Below are 21,767 nucleotides of genomic sequence, written 5' to 3'. Positions count from 1 at the left end.
AGTGTATATACAAGAAAAAGTAAGTTTCAAACCAACACTGATAACACTTCCATTTTGTGAGATTTTATTTTCAACAACATAACCTTGACAAATTTGTAATACATTATATGCTACTGTTTATTTAAAAAAAAAAAAAGGAGGAAGTCGTAAGCAATATGTTTTTTCTTTTCTTTCTTATAGTCTAGCATAGAATCCCATCACTAAAGCCATTCATGTTGGTTGTGATATACTGAGAATGAGGCCACTCAACCCCCCCACCCACCCCGCCCTCCCTAATCTGCATCAGTCACTCACCTTACATTTCCAACATCCTCCCCTTATCCCCACCCACATCAAAGCCAGGGCAAACCAAGCGGCTACATGCTTTCTCCAAGGGAAGTCATACAAAAAAAGGAACACATGAAAGAAGCACAAAGTCCTAAAAATGTGGAATCTGGTGAGAATTTGTACAGGTGTGATCCCGGTACTGACCACTGAGGGGCAGTGTACACTTATCCATAAAGGTCATCGTCGTTGTCTTCATTGAACACGGGGCCGCTGCCGGTACCTCCTGAGCCGTTGGTTGGACCACTGCCGCCTGCAGTGCTGGTGGGAAACCTGGAGGCGAAAAGTCAGTTTCTATGATACGGCACTAGCATTTCTGGCAATTCAGATGTTATTCCATAACTCTTGGAGTGAGCAATTTTATAAAAACATTTATTGAAAATGATTTCAATAGAGACAGAAGATTTTTTTTTAAAACAAGAAATGTCCGTAGGTTTACCTGAAGCTGCCAAAGCCTCGGCTCTGCTGCAGTGTCTGAGCAAACATCTCATATTTGCGAATGTCGTTGTCACTGACGGAGCGACGAGCAAATCGCATTGCCTCCTCAAAGTGATCTTTCCTGATTTCTGGCACAGGATCATCCTCCTCCACCTCCTATAAAACAATATATATGCATTTTTTTAAATAGCTAAATATCCAAGGCAGCAACGGTGTGAGGGGACGGAACAAGCACTGACCATAGCAGACGGGTTGGTCTGCCTCTCCCTCTCTCGACGGATCTCATTCTCGATGCACTCTCTGATGGCCAGCTTACACGCCCGCTGGCAGATCTCTGTAAGATCAGCTCCAGAGAAACCATTGGTCATCTTTGCCAAAAAGTCCAAGTCCACATCCTATCAAAAGAAAATGACAAAATCAAAGCACAAGATTAGAAATTAGCCATACAGAGCTATATTTCCTAGATTAAAGTTGGATAAAGCATTTAAAAGACAAGAGCCTGAAAAATGAAAAAAAGGCCGCCGCACAAGAAGCTGCAGCTAGAAGGACCTTGCTGATGGGGCTCTTGCGGAGGTTGGCCTTCAGGATGCTCATCCTGCTCTTCTCATCGGGCAGAGGAATGTAGATGAGCTGATCGAGACGGCCGGGTCTCAGGATGGCGGGGTCGATGATGTCTGGTCTATTTGTGGCTCCAATGATGAAGACATTCTTCTTGCTGGACATTCCGTCCATCTCTGTCAAGATCTGGTTGATGACGCGGTCAGCTGCTCCGCCACCATCTCCCACGTTGCCGCCACGGGCCTTTGCTATGGAGTCCAGCTCATCAAAGAAGAGGACGCAAGGTGCTGCTTGGCGAGCCTGGAAACATCAGACGATGGTTTTACTAAATGAGATGCAAACAAGGAAGTTGTTGTTCCGAGCATTAATGATTCACGACACCCCAAAAGCATCCGTACCTTGTCAAAGATCTCCCTGACGTTGGCCTCAGACTCTCCAAACCACATGGTTAGCAGCTCGGGTCCTTTAATGGAGATGAAATTTGCCTGGCACTCGTTGGCGATGGCTTTGGCCAGCAGAGTCTTACCACAACCAGGGGGACCATAGAATAGCACACCCTTGGATGGGGTCATGCCAAACTTAAGGAACTTGTCCGGGTGCTCCACAGGGTACTGAATTGAACGAGAGGAAGAAGATTGCCGCTTGTGACGCATCCTTTTCAAAACCCAAGCTTACTTCTGGAAGCGATTCATACCTGCACCAACTCCTGGAGCTCCCTCTTGACATCATCCAGACCTCCGATGTCCTCCCAGGTGATGTTGGGAACCTCGACAACAGTCTCCCTCAGTGCAGATGGATTGCTCTGGCTCAGAGCCCACTGCAAGATAGGATTGAGCATGATCAGCAGGGCTCACAAGGCTGATACAAGTCTTGTGGTCTTACTTGCGCCACAGACCAGACCACAGCTCTTACCTTGAAGTCATCCATAGTGACAGCAAGTGAGTTCATAACTTCAGCATCAATGGTTTCATCCTCAAGGTCAATCAGGTCCATTTTCTTCCTGATGGCCTGCAGGGCAGCCTCAGAGCAGAGAGCAGCCAGATCTGCACCCACATGTCCATGGGTCTCATTGGCTACCTACAGGCGAGATAAATGGCAGGATATCACTTTCCTGTCCGGTATCCTACACAGTACACTGCAATTAAGTATAACCATGAAGACCAACTGCCATTTCAAAAGGCTAAATGGCATTCCCTGGTCTTTTTTATTTATAAAAGAAAAACAAGACATGAAACATGAAGCAGTGGGTGTGTTACTAGAAGAACACATGAGTGAACAGACCTGTTCCAAGTCAACATCGTCAGCCAGTTTCATGTTCTTGGTGTGAATCTGGAGTATTTCCAATCTGCCAGTGGCGTCGGGGATTCCAATGTCCACTTCGCGATCAAAACGTCCTGGAGGTGATGGAGGTTCAAACACATGATTAGTACTATCTGGAACAGACTAAGAACAATAAGGCAGTCTTATGGAATTATTATTGCCGCTCTAATGATGTGGCAGCAGAAATGACTTCTTGTACACGAGTTGTAAAAGTAATACAAGTATCAGTATTTGAATAAACTAAATGCGCTTTGACACAACCCGTTAAATGCCTTTTTTTAAAAGGGACAGCACAGCATTGTAAGAAACTGATCACTGCAGTCCAAGAAACGGCAGGAGCCATCCGTTTTAATCAGTGCAATGTCAACATCCTTTAGTGAACCAGGCAACAGATTTGCTCCAGGTTATGTAAAATAAAATATACAGTGCATCTAGAAGATATTCATCAAAGCTTCACTTTTTCCACATTGTTTTAATGTTCCTCAAATGGATTCAATTATTTTTTTCCTCAAAATTCTACATCCTATAAAAAAGGCAAAAGATTTTTGAAAACGTTTGCAAATCTATTAAAAAGGAAGACTGTATTTACAGCCCTTCCCCAATACTTTGTTGAAGCCCCGTTGGCAACAATAATAGCCTTAAGTCTTCTTCCGCATGATGCTACAAGCTCGGCACACCTATTTATGAGCAGTTTCTCCTATTCTTTGGAAAAGTGCCACATGGGGTGAGTTTGTGAATTTTAAGGGGAAAAAAAGAATTTATTTTGGAATAAGGCTGGTACTTGTGGGGGGCGGGGGGAGGAAAAAGTGAACCCTGTGGATACTTGCCAGATGCACCACAAGAACCCTTTAGTTGTAAGTGGGGACATTTCTCAGGTGCACAACTCTACTTAACTGATGCGGTTTGTTAAAACTACTTTGAATTTCATGTGATCTGTACATCCCTGAGAATGAAGAGGTGAACATAAATAGGAATGATTACAAAACAGAGGTGAGAGTTGAAAAATGAAAACCTTTCCTCCACTCATAGGGCATGGACCTGCGCTGATGATTCTTCCATTACGCAACGTATGCAATAACACATGAGAACCAATAACATACCAAATCTCCTGAGAGCTGGGTCAATGCTGTTTGGTCTGTTGGTGGCAGCCATGACAATCACATGAGCCCTTTGTTTCAGTCCGTCCATAAGAGTCAGCAGCTGGGAAACAATGCGCCTCTCCACTTCTCCATGGGTCTAAAATAGAATTCACATTTTAATACTCCATTTACACATTAGCTCCTTTTGAGCATGTTGACATGGGATGAACATGTGATATGACAAAAGATCTTAACTATATTTAAAATATTGTGAAGTGAAATGGCAAAACATAACAACTGAGATTTAAAAAAATGTTCTTAAATTGTTGGTTTCTGGAGTAGACTAGCCATTTTCATTGATTTCAGTAGATATCCATTTAGTTCACAAAGTTTATTGCTCACCTTCTCTCTCTTAGGAGCGATTGCGTCAAGCTCATCAATAAAGATGATGGCAGGAGCATTCTTCTCTGCTTCCTCAAAGGCCTTTCTCAGGTTACTCTCGCTCTCTCCTGCCAGCTTACTCATGATCTCAGGACCTAAAACAGGAAGTGAAACATTCATTTCCAAGGAGACAGTGACCTCATATACTATGTTGAAATATAGCTTTCCCCTGCAAACACTCAAGTAATAAAAAAACGTATGATATAAAATTATGCCAAAGTGGAGTGTTGCTGCTTATAGTATAGCCTATCATCCAATATGATATTTCTTAAGATATGTATTCATCGGGATCAAAACCAACAGAAACTACAAAAGGAAATGAATAGGTGGGTGTTCTGACCATTAATCAGGAAGAAGAAAGCTCCAGTTTCATTGGCTACAGCTCTGGCAATCAAAGTCTTTCCAGTTCCAGGAGGTCCATATAAAAGGATTCCACGTGGAGGCTGTGAAGAGGGAGGGAGATAAATACATGCTACATGTGTCATTCAAAAAGCAGCAAACATGCATGTGTGTGTCTATGCTGTTAAAACATACTTAATATAGTATAGGTCTAGAACAGTGGTTCTCAACTGGTCTGGCTCCGGGACCCACCATCACCCCTTAATGACAAGCCGCGACCCAAATCGAGGAACATTCTCAACATCTCAAATTCATTCAAAATCAAGTTCATAAGCTGAATTTCATATTCAGGATGTTTAATTATCCTTAAAACCCAAAGTCTCCCCCTATCCGAATGGTTTGACCCAACCTGGCACACTGCTGAAAACATGGACAGAGGAGACGCAAAAAAAAACGTCACTCCGCTGCATTCAAAAAGTCCCTTCAAAATAAAATCACAGGATGATTTTTTTTTAGATTTTTTTTATTTTTTATTTTCCCATTAAAAACGGGCCCGCGACCCACCAGTTGAGAATCACTGGTCTAGAAGACTCCAATAGTGACATAATGCAGTTACACAGCAGGATGATATTCATGCCAGTAAACATATGTGTGTGGTTTTAGATTACACAGGTTTACTTTAAAATGTACAATGAAAAATAAATATCTTTGGGTGTTGCCTTACCTTGACTCCAATGGCCTTAAAAAGTGCAGGGTGCCTGAGAGGCAGCTCCACCATCTCTTTAATCTGAGCCAACTGCTTCCTCACCCCTCCAATGTCATCATAGCCCACCTCATTCAGGGACTCTTCCTCATCCTGCATGATCAAACACAAGCTTTAATTTCAATGCAATTTGGTTTGGGTCAATTCATGCACTGTACACGCATCAGTGTTAATTTCGGTGACGAAAACCGACAAAAATGTTGTTTAACGACCCTTTTCCCCATGACTAAGACTAGACTAAGGCGTGACAAAAAGATCTTTGAAAATAAAAACTAAATCCATTCTAACCATCGTTAACGAGATGAAAATGGTTGACGAAGTCACAATACTCCGTAGCGCAGAGTGCAAAAAGTAGTCTGTGGTAGGATCCTTTTTCAGAACGGCACAGGCAAATCTCAGTTGGATATTTAGCAGCATGCAAATTCCATGTAATGTTAAGAGTATCTTCATGGGTTTGCCGTAAATGTTTTTTTTTCCTAACTTTATTGAGAAGCTGGCACAACACAGCAAGCTCGCAAGTAGCGCCTAAAATAAAGTGATTTATGTCTTAATGCAGGGCTTTAGAAATGAACCCAAAGGGATTCTGAAACGGGTCTCATGACTAAAATGTAATTAGTTTTCGTCGATGAAAACTAGACTAAAACTATGAAGGATTAAAAAGACTAAATCCAATTTGCATTTTTGTCTAAGGATTAAATAAAAAATAGCTGCCAAAATGAACACTAGTGCACATGTATATGTGATACCCACCTCTCTCCGGATTGGCTCTCCCTCACAGTGGATGACTGTATCAGGAGCAACGATGCAGTAGGGAGAGGGGTCAGTCTCTACCACCTTGAACTCCACAGCACGCATGCCTCCTCTGACCAAGAAGATGTCACCTTCACAATATAAAAGAAAACTTCATTTCAACTCTTGAGATAGTTACACATCATTCATTGAAACATTTTATTAGTCAGGTACAATGAAATATTTTTTGTGATGAGGATATCTTTTACTCACCTTTGCGGATTGGCCTGTAAGCCTCCAGAAAGTATGGCTTAAGGTAGACCTCAAACAAGTTGCCAGTAATTCCTTCTACGGTGTCATCTATTGGGAGGACATGGATCCTCTTTCCATACTTCACATCAGGACATGGCTGAATGCTAAAATAGATATTTGAATTAGACTGCTTAATTTTTCAAAGAGGGTAGTGGAAAGAAATTGATTCAAGTGAATGATTTGCCCCACCTGATGACATCACCCAGTCTGACTCTCAGATTGTTGCGAACCACCCTGTTCATGCGAACCTTTTCATCTGAACAGGTATCATCGGACAGCACAATGCACACAGTCTCCCGCCTCTTCTTTCCCTTCATCAGCACAGTGTCTCCGCGGAAGAGCTGCAGCTCGTCCATCTTTGTCTTAAAGAGACATTAAACAATGTTTACTTGAGCATTTAATTGTCATCTTGATATATTTGAAATGTAATGACTGAGGGTCTTAATTTATCACCACAGAGCATTTGCAGTTACATTAGCCTATTCATGAAGCCTTCTGAATGTCTACCTGAGAGAGAGAGACCACACTGTTGTCTTCATTGATGGATTCATCGACAATCAGTCTGTTGGGTCTGGTCTTTTGTTTCAGAATTGCAGTGGCTAGGTCATCATTTTTGGATCTAAAAAAAAGAAAAGGATGAACAGGTCAAACAAAATAACTCATTTGGCTACTTAAACAAGGTTTAATGCAGGTCCTACAATGACAAATATATTGTAGGTTATTTTGTAATATGTGAAGAGAAAACCATTAACAGCGTTTTAAAACAAAACGACTTTGGTTTGGATTACTTAATTTAAAATGTCTATGGCGAACCAGGCCCCTATTGAATAGTTTTTCTGGTGTAGCTATGGGGATTGGAAACACTTTTCAGATTGAACACTGGTTGCAGGAGAGGTTTCTGTCTGAAGTATTTACCTATAGAAGCTCTGAATGAGTCATTACTGGTATCATGTTAAACTAAACGGTGTCTGAGGAGAAACATTCTTGCGTAGAATTCCCCGGAGTGAACGTTTGTGTGGCGAATTTCATTTTACTGTATTGTCCGTTTTAACTATACAAAGACATGGAATAAGAATTGTACCCCCATAATTATTGATATGATTGTAAATCCTAAACACCCAAGATTGTAAAAGTCAAATTATGAATAAATAATTACGTATCGCAGTTATAACGTTAAATGTATGCAGATCGTTCATACGACTCATACCTATACCGAACAGTCGTACCATTATTTAAAATAAAGTTAAAACCCAACATGTAATCAACGTTAAGTTTGAAACGGCCAAAGGTTTCCAGAGAGCCTAGGACAGGTTTAGTAGTTTACCATTATGTTAGCGTGCTAATGCTATAGGAAAAGCTAACTGCCTGGCAAGCAAGCAAGCCCAGATGACACAGCAAAAGAACTGAAAAACAACTTTATTAGCTAATGTTAGCAAGGCTCCTCTAAAGACAAATTAGCGTCCCGACAAGACGGTGACTTAATGAACATTAGCTCCCGAGTGAGCAACATGAATGATGAAATGCGTTATTTGACGACCGTTGAACCAACGTCAAAATAGAGATCATGTAACGTTAGTTGGAATGACTAGCCAAACCCAGTTAGCCTGCTAGCTTTGGTGCGCTGTGTCAAGTGGCTATAGACAGCGCACCGTGACATGGAGGGCTAGCGTTCAGGTTCCCTTCCGTGGAACCGTTGGTTTATTACTCACGTTTATATATAATGTACTCATTGGATTTCCGTGGATATTACTTGCACGAACGATTCAAAACCAACTCTGAGAACTGGTTATTAGCTGGGGGATAGGCCAATTTGTCGCTGTGATGGTGGAAGGCTTTGGCCTTGACAGTGCTGTTAAGCTAACGTTAGCATCCAAACACGACAGCGATGACTGCGCTTTGTCAAGTCGCTCTCCCACAGCTGGCTAATTTAAAACGGTAAGCTGGCCAACGACAACCTTGTGTATGGTAACTGTTACAATTGGTCGAGAAAACCACCAACTGTCAGTAGAGTCATCTTATTAGGTTATTCAGCCCACGGACTAAAGTGCGGAGGCTGAAGTAACTGACCCCATTAGCTTCTTGCTAGCAAAGCAGCTAATGCATTAGCAATCGAGCTAACTTTTATAAACTAACGTATTCCGAGCTGACGTTAGACATTTAAAAGGCATCTGCTGCTGGCCATTGTTCAGAAACCCGCATTTCAATTGGACTGAAATATATATTTACTTACTCCCCTCCCGAAGCCATGGTCGTCCACCTGGATTACGATTAATAAATAAATAAATTCTAGCTAAATGTTTAAGAGGCTTAGCTGGTTCTCGTAACTGAACGTTCTCTGTGATTTCAGACGAAAGAGCAGCAAAATCCTTGCCCTTCTTTACAATTATACGACGAGCTGGACGCATCCGGCCTTCTGATTGGCTGAAGGCTGTCCATCAGTTTTGGTAACCAATGAAAGATTGTGCCGTCACATGTCATCGGGAATATTTAGGCAATTTAGCCAGTTATACATGAGTGGGAGGTTTCTAGTTTCAATAACGTCTTCCTTATTGGTTATCTATGCCTGTCACCAAACTTATGTCTTCCAATACCTTTGCACCGCGTTGTAAATGAAACCTCGTATAAACATGACATTCGTGTTTCAGTCTAGGACATAACAGCACGACTAACGTTATGTGCAAGCAGCGCAAATTTATTTGGCCGTTATATTAGGGTGATCATTCCATAAAACGATATAAATAGATATTGTAGAACAGTATCACAATTTATACTACATGTCATTTTCTTGAAAAACATAACTTATTATAGTCTTGATAAATCTTGAATGGCCAAAATACATAATTAATCTCCAGCAAGCCAGAATCTCTGTTTCAAAATTACAACATATCAAGTCATCTTTATTTAATGCATAAAACACCTGGTAGGTTTGTCACCACCACTCAGGTATCAGTGTCAAACACTTGAGGCCTTTCAGGATGTTTTTTTAACGGTCACAATAGATACATGTTTGATGTGTGTATGAGTTTCAGTTCCCAAGCCAGAGAGAGTTGATCCTGTTTAGTAAGTTATAGGGTATTCTTCTTTGTCTCTCTAGCCTGACTAGGTAGAAGTTAATTCCTCTATTCGGCGGTGCAGCTCTGTAGAATCCAAAAGAGGGCCGGACTGAGGTTCCTGTAGGTACACCGATAGACTCCTGCAAAGCAAACGGAATACACCAGTTAGAAGGAGCATTAACATCACAGCACAGTAAATGTCCTCTGACGAAAAACGTATTAAACTACTAGCGGTTACATTTTCGACAGTTGGAAATAAATGCTGGTCTGACCTAGTATCTTAAATCAGCACATTATCAGATTGTATCTAGTTCATATGCGGCAGCAAAACTTCAAATTCAAATGCATTTTATTGAAAAACTTGTGATCAGGACTCCACCAAACAGCTAGGGAAAATTATAGTATAGTATTATAAGTATTCCGTTAGTTATGCATCAACCTACAACTAAAAACGTTTTCTTATCCATATCTATTCTATGCGACTTATAAATCTGTACAGTGGAATATGATAAGACCACAAATCATGCATTTTTTCTCATTTGCATGCATTTTGTCTGTATCTCTTAAGCGTGGTTGGGGATGCATCTGTGTTCTCTCCACAGTAGAGTGAGTGTGATTACAGAAAAATACCCAAACCCCACAGAGTAAAAGTGAACATAGCAATAGAAACGTCTTACTGTACTGAGAAGTGTGGGGTAACGCTCCAGGTCTTTTCCCAACAAGCTACTGCCTCCCGCTTCCTGCCAAGCCTCCACAGCACCTCACCACACCACAGCCCTGCACCTGTACCCTCTGAGACCGTGCATACAGCGTTATTACAGGTTCTCACAAAGGACCACATTAATGAAATACAGATTAACTACTGTCCTACTGTACATTTATGTCAAAATAATAGTTATTGGCTCATACATGTGCAGGACTGTAGCTCTTGTGTGTAAAAACAAGATGTTGAAGCTAGCAGTTTAAGAATTTATTAACCATCTGCTTCTGAACAGCCATTGTTCAAATGGTAGTCCATAGTTGTCAAGTATAGGCCTAACAGGAATTTGACTGACCTTATTTGCTTCTGCCCTAGTGCATTGACGTTAACATTGTTACATTCATTATAGCTTAGGTTACAGCTGTGGTGTTTACCTGGGAATGCCTGGATGCTGAGCTGCAGGTCTCTCAGTGCCTCTCTCAGTTGGTCTGTCTGGGTGAAGCTGATGCCTCTCCCAGCTAGTGAAAGCCCTTTTAACCTCTGGAGGATGCACAGATCTGTTCCCTGCATGCCCACCATGTCTGCACTGGGAATCTGTGGTTGGAATCCTGTTATTAAACAATCAAAAGACTAAAATGTAGGAGTAGCCGCAGAGCAGGGATGCTGAACGTTTGCAAATGACAGGAGGCCAGTTAACAAACACATAACCGACATTCATTGCTTGGCCTGGACCATGATCGAGCTTGATCGGTTTATTTCAATCTTGTTTTGAATTTATTTACATTCAAAGTACAAAATACAGGTGTATGAAAAGCAAAGTACTCACCCCTCTTTTTAAAACGCACCTTCACCAGCAGGTTGAGACACCTGTAGTGCGAAGCACAATCTTAAAAGCGTGCCTTTATTTTTGTCATTAGGGTTTCGGAAATATAGGGAATTTATTTTGACTGACCTTGTGTAGGTTGTCACAGCTTGTTTCCAGTCCCTCAGGTGAGTGTAGCAGTGACCCTGGAGGAGGTAGGCAGCCCCCACCCAGAGAAGCATCCCCACCCTATCTTCAACCTCTGCACACACAGCCCTGGTTTCAGCCTCACACTCCTCCGGCTCTTTCAACACCACCTTCCCTGGCAGCAGCTCTAGTGTTGTTGTAATGACTTCATCACACAGCGCCATGCAATCAGCGGGTCGCCGGGCCATGAGCAAGGCAGCGCCAGCCTGCAGGTAAAGTTCAGGCAACTTTGGGAGGGAAGGGCCCTCAGCATGCACCTGAGACACATAGCATGTAAATATAAAAATAAAAAAGCACAATGTTGCGTGTCTGTTATCTGTCTTACTCCAGGTTGATCTTCTGAGTGAAGAGCAGCCAGTAAGTCCAAATAATATTCCACACCATCTGAAACCCTGTAAGAAAAAAAACATCTATTCAACAACTAAAATGGGCACAATGTGACTATTAATCTCATCTAGATTTCATTTTATTTTAGGTTTTAGCAGTGGTGAAGTCCTTGTAACAGACCTTTCTTCTCACCTCTCATGCAGCACACACTTTAGGGCCAGACTGTGAAGGACAGAGAGAGCTGAGGGAACTGAGAGCAGCCTGCTCAGTGATAGGGTTTGGAGCAGTAAGGACGAGGGGAGGAGGTCACTACTAGCCGGGGAAGCCTCTGTGGCAGAGGGCAACATTAAAGTCTGTGGGACAAGAGAGTAACAGACCTGGTTCAGTACGCAGGACTGCACTGACGTGAATATGTGGGTCACTGTTCCAAATAAACACGTTGGCTCGGCTGCTATGGGTTATTCCACAACAAAAAATGCAAGAGCATATTTGGACACATATTTGTGGTACTCACAGAGTGCAGCAAACGAAGAGCTTGAATCTCCGCCTGTGTGTTGCCAAGTTGTCGGTAAATAAGCATGCTCTGATACAGAGCGCACACACACTGGGAGTCTGTCTCCAGGGCCATCCTGTAACACTGCAAGGCCATCTGAGGACGGCTCTGGAGACAAATATAAAACACATTCTCACTGCATGCAAATGCTTAAACCGTTTTGGTCACTGTATAGTAGAGGTTTGTGTTCTGCTTCTGTCGGCATATGTACCATATGGGCAAGGCAAGAGCCCGAGAGGAGGTGTGTGTAAGATATTAGAGTTCTGGGAGCCGGAAGGGATGAAGCGCTCTGCAGACCAGACAGCGCTTCTGAACTACGGCCTTCACTCAATAGTTCTGCACCTTAATGAGGACAGAAACAAACAATATTGATTACTAAATAAAACAAACTCACAATTAGTGAGAATGGTTCTTGTGCTGAGTTTGTGGTGACAAGTGAAGAAAAGTGATTAATTAAGACCCAGGTGAAACATGTAATTAGAAAACACAGAGCAAAAATAAAGACATTAACTCTTTGCTTGTTGTTGCCCACCTTGGGCAATGAAAGTGCATATGTGTATTAATTTAATAAGCCTTCTTTGCTCCATCACAGGTAGAGGAATGTCAGAGGACTTTCTCCTTGGCACGCTCCTCTCCTCCTCCCGAACTCCAGAAGACAGTGTCTCAAAGACAAACAACAGCTCATCCTGCATCACAGGAAATAATACAGATTTACAGTAGCCCACTCAGTCGGGCACAGAAAACAAGCAAAAGCACCATATATTCAATGTATTTGTGGGATGGGAATACAATGGTAAATGGACTGTACTTGTATAGCGCTTTTCTAGTCTTCTGACCACTCAAATCGCTTTAACACTTCATGTCATCATTCACACTGAGGACAGGAGCTATCATACACAGTACCACCTGCCCATCAGAACATTCAGACCAATTACACTGTAGTCACAGCTACAAGAACAACGTTGGGTGACTCAAGGACACATCGACACGCAACTTTGCAGGGCCTGAACCGTCAATACTATGATTGGAGGACGATCGTGCTCACCATGGCCTGAGCACCAACGCAATGATGAGACTACATTTCGAATTCATACATATATCCGAAGCATATTCAAATGCCAGCCTTCTCCCTGGTTAAATCACAAACGAAACATGGTGGAGTTCACCTGGAAGCGGATGGCTAACTGAGAGCCTTGGTTTTAGAACAATGTTTTTGTGCACACTGGACAAATCACAGCCACCTCTTTTGAAGCAGTTCCTTTAAACCACATCAAATAAGTGAGGAGGGAACAAACAATATCTTACTTGGAGTTCCTGTATAGTTTGCAGTTTGCAGGTGGCTAGCCATATCGCCCATTGCAGACAGAAGAGGTACATGACACAGGGATTCAAAGCTGTGTTTCCCACTGATTTAAGAGCTGTTTTCCAAAAAACAGGAGGATCTGAAGCAAAAGAACCATCTCCTGTCATCTGTAAAACTGTAGGGGACAAGAACTGGTTGGTAAAGTCAGAGTTGAGCTATCTTGCAAACAAATGTAAAACCGATGTATGGTGTATGTATGGGGTACGTTCCTGTTACATCTAAACCTATGGTGCTCATCCTACCTCTTTGTGTGGCTTGTGTGAGGAGCGACTCAGCTTCTGAGAACTGAGACTGAGCAATCAAGCACACACAGGCATTGTAGACCACTGTCAGCTCCAACTGTGTGTGATCTGTAGAAGGAGGGATACCTGCAGGACAGGGACATGGGAGAAGGAAAGGAGGGAGATAAAATACTTATGAAGGTAATGGCTGACCTCTTCCGCCAAGTTAAGATCTATCAAATGCTCTACTGAGACCTCTGAGTGTGGCTAAAATCAAATCCCACTGCCCCAAAATGGATTTTGGGTACCTTCTGACATTCATGTGACTATTATGAAGGACATTGTGCACCTTGGATTTTCCTTAAAAGTTTGTGAAACTCAGAGGAACACCAAATCAGACGTGTGTGGTTCTGGTTCTGGTCCCGGGTCAATGTATCTCCTCCTCCTTCTTGCTCCTGAAACAATGAAGTGAAAGCAAACCGGAAATTTTACTTCAGTACTGAAAGTATAAATAAGAGGTACTCATACTTTACTTCAGTATGTTTTCAAATTGATAATGCTATACTATAATATGATAGAACTACAGAGAGCATTCTTTACCTCATAACATCATTAGATGTTACCTCTCAAAAAACATAAAAACTATAACATCAGCATTTTATGTGTTTATTAACAAGGGCCATTCTACCAAAGGACTATGTTTTAAGTTCATTTGAGTATGAATGCCTTTACAATGTAGGCTTTGTTACACAATTGTATTGCTTTAATAACTATGTGAAAAGATAATGCTTCTTCCACCTTTGGTTATTGTATTTCAGCGAAAACCAGTGGAAGTTCATTCACATCACTAAGCATAAACATATTAATATAACGCTAAATTAAGGTTACAGTAGGCTGTGTATGAATGTTGTAGAGGCTCAACACTTGATGTTAACTTAGCTAACTTCCTACCTTCCACTTGTTTACCAACTCGTTGTTTTCTTGAATCCATTTATCAAATAAAGACAGCGGTTGGTGCATTTTATTACACCTTGAATCGCTGTTTCGAGAAAACTTCGTGCTGTTTGGTTTCAACTTTCCCTCGTCCGGTGTAAGGAAAGCCAGAGGAAACCGGAAGTAAACATTATGGAGCTCAGTGCAGTGCACCGGGCCGTGCTGCCGCCTGTGGACAAATACGGGCATTACAACAGCATTCTGCTGACTGTCCAACAGGTGGTGCTGTGACGAAGTTCAATTGTGTTCAATTTGAGGATTTGTTTGTACAGCCATTGAACTGTGATTTGTTTTTGCTGTTTGGTTAATAGCTTGGTAGGCCTTTAAATAAACACACCGACACGCGTAAAATTGCACCATCTTAATGTATTCAGCACAAAGTGAACTCAAGCCAAGACTGTAATTGAATTGCAGCTGAGTCATCCTTGAGAGTGCCAGGACAGCCATTTTCTAGTGGTCCCTCCCAAGGTGACTTCCTCTTTTCTCACCCAATTCCTGCCCTGTTCTTTCATCCTTTATCATCTCCTGTTAGTACATCATTTTGTTTCCTGTTGACTGCAATCCCCGTCGTCTGTTTTCATCATAACCTCCCTCCTCTTTTTTTCTTTCATTGTCTAAAATAACGGAACGCTCTGAATATTAAACCGTGGTCAAATAAGTAAGTATAAGTCCTAGCAACTGCTCCACAATACACTCTCACACGCTACATAAGCATGTTCACACAAGCTTGTACAGGAAACATGTCTTTCATTTGGGCTCTATACATCTATTTTGCCACATAGGATGGGTTCCAAGTTTTGTGACATTTCCCTCTGCATCGATCCTGCTATTTTCCATCTCTTTCCGTCACCTCACTCCATCCATCCCATTCAAGGACAAGGTCATTACATAGCAGGAATCTCCCAACTCGTTTTCTGCCATCCATCTGCCAAAACCATTCACATGGAAGGACTTTCAGCTTTCAGTAAAAAGGTTACTTTGTTAAATACACCTATAACATTAAAGTTCTTTAAACTGGCCTGTTCTGGTTCATTTTACAGCTCCACAACCAAGATACTTCACACTATTTTGAAATCTACTGCACTCTTTCATACACTCTTGCAGAGAAAGCCCTAAATGTGTCGCTGTTTGTGATATTTCTCCATGGTCTTCTAACACAAAGAATACATCTGTCTTTTTTTCTGTTGACTTCAACTGCTTACTGTTGGTTCAAATAACAAGGTTTTGAGGAACATGATATACAGATAACATCACAACTGAATTCTGCATCGCCTGCTCCATTATCCTCATTTATTAAACATAAAGCTAGTGGAGGGGAGGGATGTGCTGCATGTTATTTCTGTCCTACGTGGCCAACAGCTCCTCTGAACATGTGAGATGTGGAGAAAAACACACTGGAACGCTATATTTGTAACAACCAAGCTAATATGTTATTTGAAGCCATTTCAGGAAAAGACTGATCAAACGTAATGTGTTTCACCTTTAAAAACAATATTTCAGCACCTTCGTTGTATACTCATCTGCTGGAGGACAGGCTAAGGGCCTTCGGGTGTCCCCTGGGTGTCATTGGGCTGACAACACATGTGTTTGCAGGGACAAAGAATGGCTGATACAGAGAAATGACTGTGTGCTGAACCGTCTTTTGTACGTGTCTCAAGAGAAAAAGAATAGTCACTGTCCATGCTCCTTTAAGGCATGCAGAGTAAACTCACTCACCTGAGTTAGAGAATTCAGTAGGCGCTGTGTGTGCCTGTTTGGCACTGTTCCTCGTTTGAGATCCCTTTGGATCAGCAGAGGCAGCTCAGTTTGGGTTTGTGTGAGTGCTGTATCACAATCAGTTTGCATGCACTACTGCTGCTGTGTTTTCTTATCATTTTATATCAATGCCCCCACGTGTGCACAACTGGATATTATACTCTTCCACAACAAAGAAAAACTGAGAAACAGATAAAAAGTAACATTTTATAACCATAACACAATAACTTTGTAGTAAGAGAGGCAGAGGGAGGCCAGCAGTGGAGGTGACTCCCGCAGGGGTTTGGCGTGGATCTGCAAACTCACACTGCAGCAGCAGCAGCAGCAGCTACAGAGCATCAGCAGAACACACTGCACACAGACTCCAGCCACAGCACACCCTAAATATAAATGTATGTATATACATTTATTTATTCAAATTTATATATTGTAAAAGTAAGAATCTATGAGGGCTGTTTAGAAAAGAAGGACAATAATAATTGACATCATCAAAGAGGCCAAAATGAATCATGTCTTAAATATATAACACACTAGCCAGATTCCTCACAAGTGCATTTATGTGCAAAATATCTTCAAACTGAGTTAAACTGATGCTATGACATGTTAACATGGTATAAAACCATCGTCCGACTTGTGTAGCCTGAATAAAACACACCTTATTAACATTATAATTATTATTACAAGTCATCAATAACTACACTGATTAGGGGGGGGGGGGATGTATTCCTGCGCAGGAAGATACCTCTTTAAATAGAGCTGTGTCTTGTTGCTGAGTAGCAGGTTTTCCCTCCTCCTATATAAACCGCGCGCTCCCGCTCCTACTGCAGTCAGTCCTCATCCAGCCCGGCCACCATGAGCTACACGGTAGAGCACCACCTCTTCGGCCCGACCTCGTACCGCAAGGCTCGGCCAGCCTTCGGCTCCTCCAGCGGCTTCCACTCCCAGCGCCGCCGCCTCCCCCACGGCCACCCGCCCTCCGTGGACGGCTTGGACAACTTCAGCGGCGACATGAGCCGGAGGAACGAGAAGGAGATTCTGCAGACTCTGAATGACCGGTTCGCCGGGTACATCGACAAGGTGCGCAACCTGGAGATGCACAACCGCAACCTGGAGGCGGAGGCGGCGGCTCTGAGGCAGAGCAACGCCGGGCGCGCCTCCATCGGGGAGCACTACGAGCGAGAGCTGGGCGACCTGAGGGATCTGCTGCAGCAGCTGACCGGGGAGAAGACCCGCACGGCTCTGGAGCATGAGCACCTGGAGGAGGACATCCAGCAGCTGCGCGTCAGGCTGGAAGACGAGGCGCGAAACCGGGAAGAGTTGGACGCTGCCGCGCGCGCCATGAAGAAGTATGTCGACGAGTGCCGGATGGCGCGCACGGAGCTGGACAAGAAGCTTCGTGCGTTGGAGGAGGAGGCCGTTTTCCTGAAGAAGAATCACGAGGAAGAGGTGTCGGAGCTCCTCCAGCAGATTCACGGTGCGCAGGTGAGCTTCGACATGCGGGACGCTGTTAAGACTGACGTCACCGGCGCTCTGCGGGAGATCCGTGCGCAGTTGGACGGCCACGCATCCAAGAGCTCCACGCAGGCCGAGGAATGGTTCAGAGGTGAGTTGGGTAAAACAAGTGTGTTTGCTGTGCACGGAGCTGAAGTCTAAAGTCATCCCAGGCTGTTACATACCAATAGCCTGTCGTCTAATTGTAGCCCTATAATGTGGTGTTTGCCCTCATATCAGGGTTTCAAGGGTCACTTACCATCAAGCTATTAATGAAGCTAATGGATAGGCTGACATCTAAATCAGATATGGTCCCTATCCAACCAACCTGCGCCATCACAAACAAGAACATACATACACAGGCAAACCGAATTAAGGCGGATTATTTATAATAGAATGCAGAGATATTTATAATCAATCATTTGTGCAACGGTGCCGCAGAAGGATCATTTGTATTTAAGCCACGCCCTTGAGGAGAGAGATTATTAATTTAGGTGTCTGCTGCGTTGTCTGCTTACCCTGAACCTCCGCAAATAGAAACGTTGTTTCCAGTGTGGCAGACAAGTCAATGTTTTGTTGCTCTAACAGTCATCATTGTGGAGGGTGCACTGGGCTCACCAAGAATGTATGTAAGCTACACAAGTACACGATAGACGATGATGACGGATGCAACTATCCCTTTGGGATTACACTGACCTTTGTGGTTCTGCACAAATTCACAATCAACGACTTTAAAGAAGCGTTTATCTGAGCGGTGTGCCACACAGCACTAAATGAACTTTGGCTGCACATCTACATGCTGACTTGATAACCAGTGAAAGGTGCAAAGCGAATGACCTTCCCTGTGTTGTGTCCAGCTGACTGCAGCACCCTGGCTCATTCATGCTTAGAGGAGGGCGGGAGCTGAGTCAGATAACAGACTGACAGATGGACACTGCCAAGGTCACTCAGGCTCCCAGAGATGTGATTTTTGTATGTGACATTGCAGTGCGTATGGAGCATCTCTCCGAAGCTGCTCGGTCCAACCAAGGTGCAATTCGGGGAAGCCAGGAGGAGATCGTAGAGTACCGCCGTCAGCTCCAGAGCCGCACGATCGAGCTGGAGACTCTTCGGGGTACCAAGGAGTCGCTGGAGAGGCAGTGTATGGAAAGTGAAGACAGACACCACGACGACCTCAACTCCCTACAGGCAGGAAACACATACATTACATACATATTTTCCCGTTCTTTCTTTACGACACATTTGACCTGTGAGGCTACGTGTTTTCCTTTTGCAGGGGACCATCAACCAGCTGGACAATGAGCTGAAAAGCACCAAGTGGGAGATGGCTAGCCAGCTGAAGGACTATCAGGAGCTGCTGAACGTGAAGATGGCTTTAGATATTGAGATTGCTGCCTATAGGTTAGTCAGTGTTAACAAATAATTATTCAGCTTCTTAATGACTGAAGTTATTGATATTATTGCTGACTGTGTATTTGTCTTTGAAACAGGAAGTTACTGGAGGGAGAGGAGAATCGCTTTGTGTCAGGAGGAGGTCCGTACTCTTACATGGAGAGCAGAATCTCTTCCCACATGAAGGTGAAAGGAGAGGAGATATCAGATACCGTCATAGTGGAAGAACAGACAGATGAGACCCAGGTGACGGAGGTGACAGAGGAGGCAGATGAAGAGGAGGAGGAAGAGAAAGAAAAAGAGGAAGGCGAAGAAACCAAAGAAGAGGAGGAGGAAGGAGAGAAGGAGGAAGAAAAAGTAGAAGACAAGGAGGAGGAGGGGGAGGAGAAGGCTGAGGAGGCTGCTGAGGAAGAGGATGATTCCAAATCTACAGGAAAGGCTGCATCCCCTGTGCCTGACTCTCTTGCTGTCAAATCACCCCAATCTAAATCACCAGCAGCCAGCTCACCGGTGCCCAAATCCCCGACCAAGTCACCTATGGTCAAATCCCCGACCAAGTCACCTGAGGTCAAATCCCCGACCAAGTCACCTGAGGTCAAATCCCCGACCAAGTCACCTGAGGTCAAATCCCCGACCAAGTCACCTGAGGTCCAATCCCCAGCAGGAGACGAGTCAAAGTCCCCAACCAGCAAATCCCCTGATTCCAAATCTCCTCATCCCGAAACCCCTGAGCCACAGTCTCCAGAGAAGGAGAAGGTCAAGCCTGCTGCTGCCGAAGACCCCCCTAAAGAGGAGAAATTACAAGAGAAGCCTCAGCCGGTCAAAGAGGAGAAGAAGGAGAAAGAACAACCTGTGAAGGAGGAGGAGAAGAAGAAAGAGCCAGTGAAGGCAGACCAAGCAGATGCAAAGAAAGAAAGCAAAGAAGAGGAAGCTCCAAAGATGGATGACGCGTCGAAACCGGCTGCTCCCAGCAAGCCCTCAGAGGACAAACCGGCCCCCAAGTCTGAGCCCAAAGAATCTGCTCCCCCCGCCAAGGAGGAGAAACCCGCTGCTCCTAAATCAGAGAAGGCCGAGGCTGAGCCAAAGCCCGCCCCTAAGGAAGAGCCTGGGAAAACAGAGGTAAAGAAGGAGGAGAAGAAGCCAGAGGAGAAGAAGCCAGAGGAGAAGAAGCCGGAGGAGAGGAAGCCAGAAGAGACGTCTGTACCTAAAGCAGAACCAGAGAAAACTGAGAGCAAAAAAGATGAGAAGAAGCCAGAGCAAAAAAAGGAAGCTGGTAAAGAGGAGAGTAAGGAGGTGAAGGAGGAAGGAAAGGCGGAGAAGTCTTCTGGCACAGAGTCAAAGGGTGCCATTGAGGAAAAGGTCAAGAAGTGAGTGGGAAAGGCTGTGATTTAAGGCACGAGATGACAAGGAGGTGAAGATGCCAAAGAACTGAAGGAGGAGGGTAGCTTAAAGAGCAGGAGAAAAGGGGTTGGAAGTACCCAGCTGCTCAGATCAGGCGCTTTAAGCAGGTGATGGTATGTAAGCAATAGTGATCTCTGTAGCAAATAACCCCCCTGTGCTCCCTAAGTATGGCCATTACAACCCCCCGATGCTTCTGATGTATGACTAGTGAATGCAGAATGCTCTTTACTCTTATTGTGAATATGACAACAGCCCTCAATTAATATCAAGTGCATTTAAAGTGAATCCCGATAACGGGGGCTGCGGCAAACGCCTTTGAGGGTTAGAGATGTCAAAATAATGTCAAGCTAATGATTGTGACAGATATTGAATATAAACACATATATTTAAGGAGATACAAATGTCTATATTATATCTACAGATACGTCAGTAAGGAAGACCTGCATTTTGCTTGTTGTGCACCTTAAAGCTGCTTCCCCTGACAGGTGAACTGCAGCGTCTCACTCTTCTGGTCTGCACTGCTAGGACAATGATGAGTATGTGTTATGTATAAACTGCTGAGAATATGCAATATGAAACAGATAAATAAAGAATGAAATCAAACACGTTGGCTTTTGGGAGAATGTGTTTACTTCTGTGAAAACAACCAATAGCCTGATGACCGCAAGGGAGGATTTGTGAAGGATTTACCTTACAAGGTGAGGCCTATAAGATAAATGCTGCGAGTAACTGCACTGCATTGCGGCTGAGGAGGGGGGGCTGGACCCACCCACAGCCGCCACTCGTCCCAGAGACTCATGTGAAAACCAGGAGCAGTGCTGCTTGCTTCTACAGTACAGAACAAAGACTTTTGAGTCTTTATTTATAGCTCTGAAGTAATGAGATCATCAAGCACGTCACAACACACAAGTACTTGAGAGTTCGGTCTTTCTCTAGTCGCTACAATTAAATGTCCCTGCGTTCCCTAAAACATCCATACACCGTATGAACCGCATCACAGCTCAGCTGTCTGCTTTCAAATGAATGTGCTCTTTACTGACAATTAGTGTATTTCTTTTTTTTGTGGGGGGGGGGGGGGGGGGGGGGAGAAATATTCAAACATTCCCTTTAAATATATACACTTGTTTTTGAGATACAAAACAGAAAGGTACAAGTATGACAAGACGTCCCGAATGGAGTAACTCAACCAGCATTAAGGCGCAGTGG

The 21,767-nt window shown here is 43.6% G+C and overlaps 3 protein-coding genes and 1 long non-coding RNA gene across 5 annotated transcripts; 2 read left to right on the top strand and 2 right to left on the bottom strand.

The window, feature by feature from the left end:
- Positions 1 to 41: 41 nt before the first annotated feature.
- Positions 42 to 8,680, bottom strand: vcp (valosin containing protein). Its single transcript, XM_037481469.2, has 17 exons — positions 8,534 to 8,680; positions 6,811 to 6,922; positions 6,493 to 6,665; positions 6,265 to 6,407; positions 6,013 to 6,143; positions 5,224 to 5,355; positions 4,501 to 4,603; positions 4,122 to 4,255; positions 3,741 to 3,876; positions 2,602 to 2,714; positions 2,233 to 2,397; positions 2,015 to 2,137; positions 1,719 to 1,931; positions 1,312 to 1,620; positions 1,002 to 1,157; positions 764 to 918; positions 42 to 597 (listed from the first exon to the last, which is right to left on the bottom strand). The coding sequence occupies exons 1-17, from the start codon at positions 8,548 to 8,550 to the stop codon at positions 492 to 494; spliced, it is 2,421 nt and encodes an 806-aa protein (XP_037337366.1). The 5' UTR covers positions 8,551 to 8,680; the 3' UTR covers positions 42 to 491.
- Positions 8,681 to 8,994: 314 nt separating this feature from the next.
- Positions 8,995 to 17,007, bottom strand: fancg (FA complementation group G). Of its 2 annotated transcripts, none has more exons than XM_037481471.2 (14): positions 14,481 to 17,007; positions 13,879 to 13,984; positions 13,551 to 13,676; positions 13,251 to 13,423; positions 12,457 to 12,631; positions 12,157 to 12,287; positions 11,907 to 12,053; positions 11,585 to 11,745; positions 11,391 to 11,457; positions 11,009 to 11,322; positions 10,883 to 10,923; positions 10,491 to 10,664; positions 10,034 to 10,148; positions 8,995 to 9,496 (listed from the first exon to the last, which is right to left on the bottom strand). In XM_037481471.2, the coding sequence occupies exons 1-14, from the start codon at positions 14,709 to 14,711 to the stop codon at positions 9,403 to 9,405; spliced, it is 2,055 nt and encodes a 684-aa protein (XP_037337368.2). In that variant the 5' UTR covers positions 14,712 to 17,007; the 3' UTR covers positions 8,995 to 9,402. The 2 variants fall into 2 exon arrangements, with proteins under 2 accessions (XP_037337368.2, XP_037337369.2); XM_037481472.2 differs by having other exon boundaries at positions 12,478 to 12,631.
- On the top strand, positions 11,155 to 12,897 carry LOC134129061 (uncharacterized). The gene is made up of 3 exons (XR_009956244.1): positions 11,155 to 11,277; positions 11,396 to 11,422; positions 12,538 to 12,897. It is a non-coding gene; the product is annotated as an uncharacterized LOC134129061 (long non-coding RNA).
- A 40-nt stretch (positions 17,008 to 17,047) lies between the features above and the next one.
- LOC119224489 (neurofilament heavy polypeptide-like) lies at positions 17,048 to 21,171 on the top strand. Its single transcript, XM_037481470.2, has 4 exons — positions 17,048 to 17,880; positions 18,757 to 18,956; positions 19,045 to 19,169; positions 19,259 to 21,171. The coding sequence occupies exons 1-4, from the start codon at positions 17,130 to 17,132 to the stop codon at positions 20,529 to 20,531; spliced, it is 2,349 nt and encodes a 782-aa protein (XP_037337367.2). The 5' UTR covers positions 17,048 to 17,129; the 3' UTR covers positions 20,532 to 21,171.
- The last annotated feature ends 596 nt before the right edge of the window (positions 21,172 to 21,767 follow it).

This window comes from Pungitius pungitius, chromosome 5 (genome assembly GCF_949316345.1).
Source record: "Pungitius pungitius chromosome 5, fPunPun2.1, whole genome shotgun sequence".
NCBI lineage: Eukaryota > Metazoa > Chordata > Actinopteri > Perciformes > Gasterosteidae > Pungitius > Pungitius pungitius.
The sequence above is the reverse complement of the archived record's forward strand: the minus strand, read 5'-3'. Positions and strand labels throughout refer to the sequence as shown.

Coding starts and splice junctions, on each gene's coding strand:
- vcp (XM_037481469.2), bottom strand. Junction 2,398..2,601: donor ACGATGTTGACTTGGAACAG/GTCTGTTCACTC, acceptor TCTCGCCTGTAG/GTAGCCAATGAGACCCATGG. Junction 598..763: donor CGAGGCTTTGGCAGCTTCAG/GTAAACCTACGG, acceptor TTTCGCCTCCAG/GTTTCCCACCAGCACTGCAG.
- LOC119224489 (XM_037481470.2), top strand. CDS start 17,130: ATGAGCTACACGGTAGAGCACCACCTCTTCGGCCCGACCTCGTACCGC. Junction 18,957..19,044: donor ACGACCTCAACTCCCTACAG/GCAGGAAACACA, acceptor TTCCTTTTGCAG/GGGACCATCAACCAGCTGGA. Junction 19,170..19,258: donor ATTGAGATTGCTGCCTATAG/GTTAGTCAGTGT, acceptor TCTTTGAAACAG/GAAGTTACTGGAGGGAGAGG.
- fancg (XM_037481471.2), bottom strand. CDS start 14,711: ATGCCCGTATTTGTCCACAGGCGGCAGCACGGCCCGGTGCACTGCACT. Junction 10,924..11,008: donor GCTGTGACAACCTACACAAG/GTCAGTCAAAAT, acceptor TTCGCACTACAG/GTGTCTCAACCTGCTGGTGA. Junction 10,149..10,490: donor CAGCATCCAGGCATTCCCAG/GTAAACACCACA, acceptor GCACGGTCTCAG/AGGGTACAGGTGCAGGGCTG.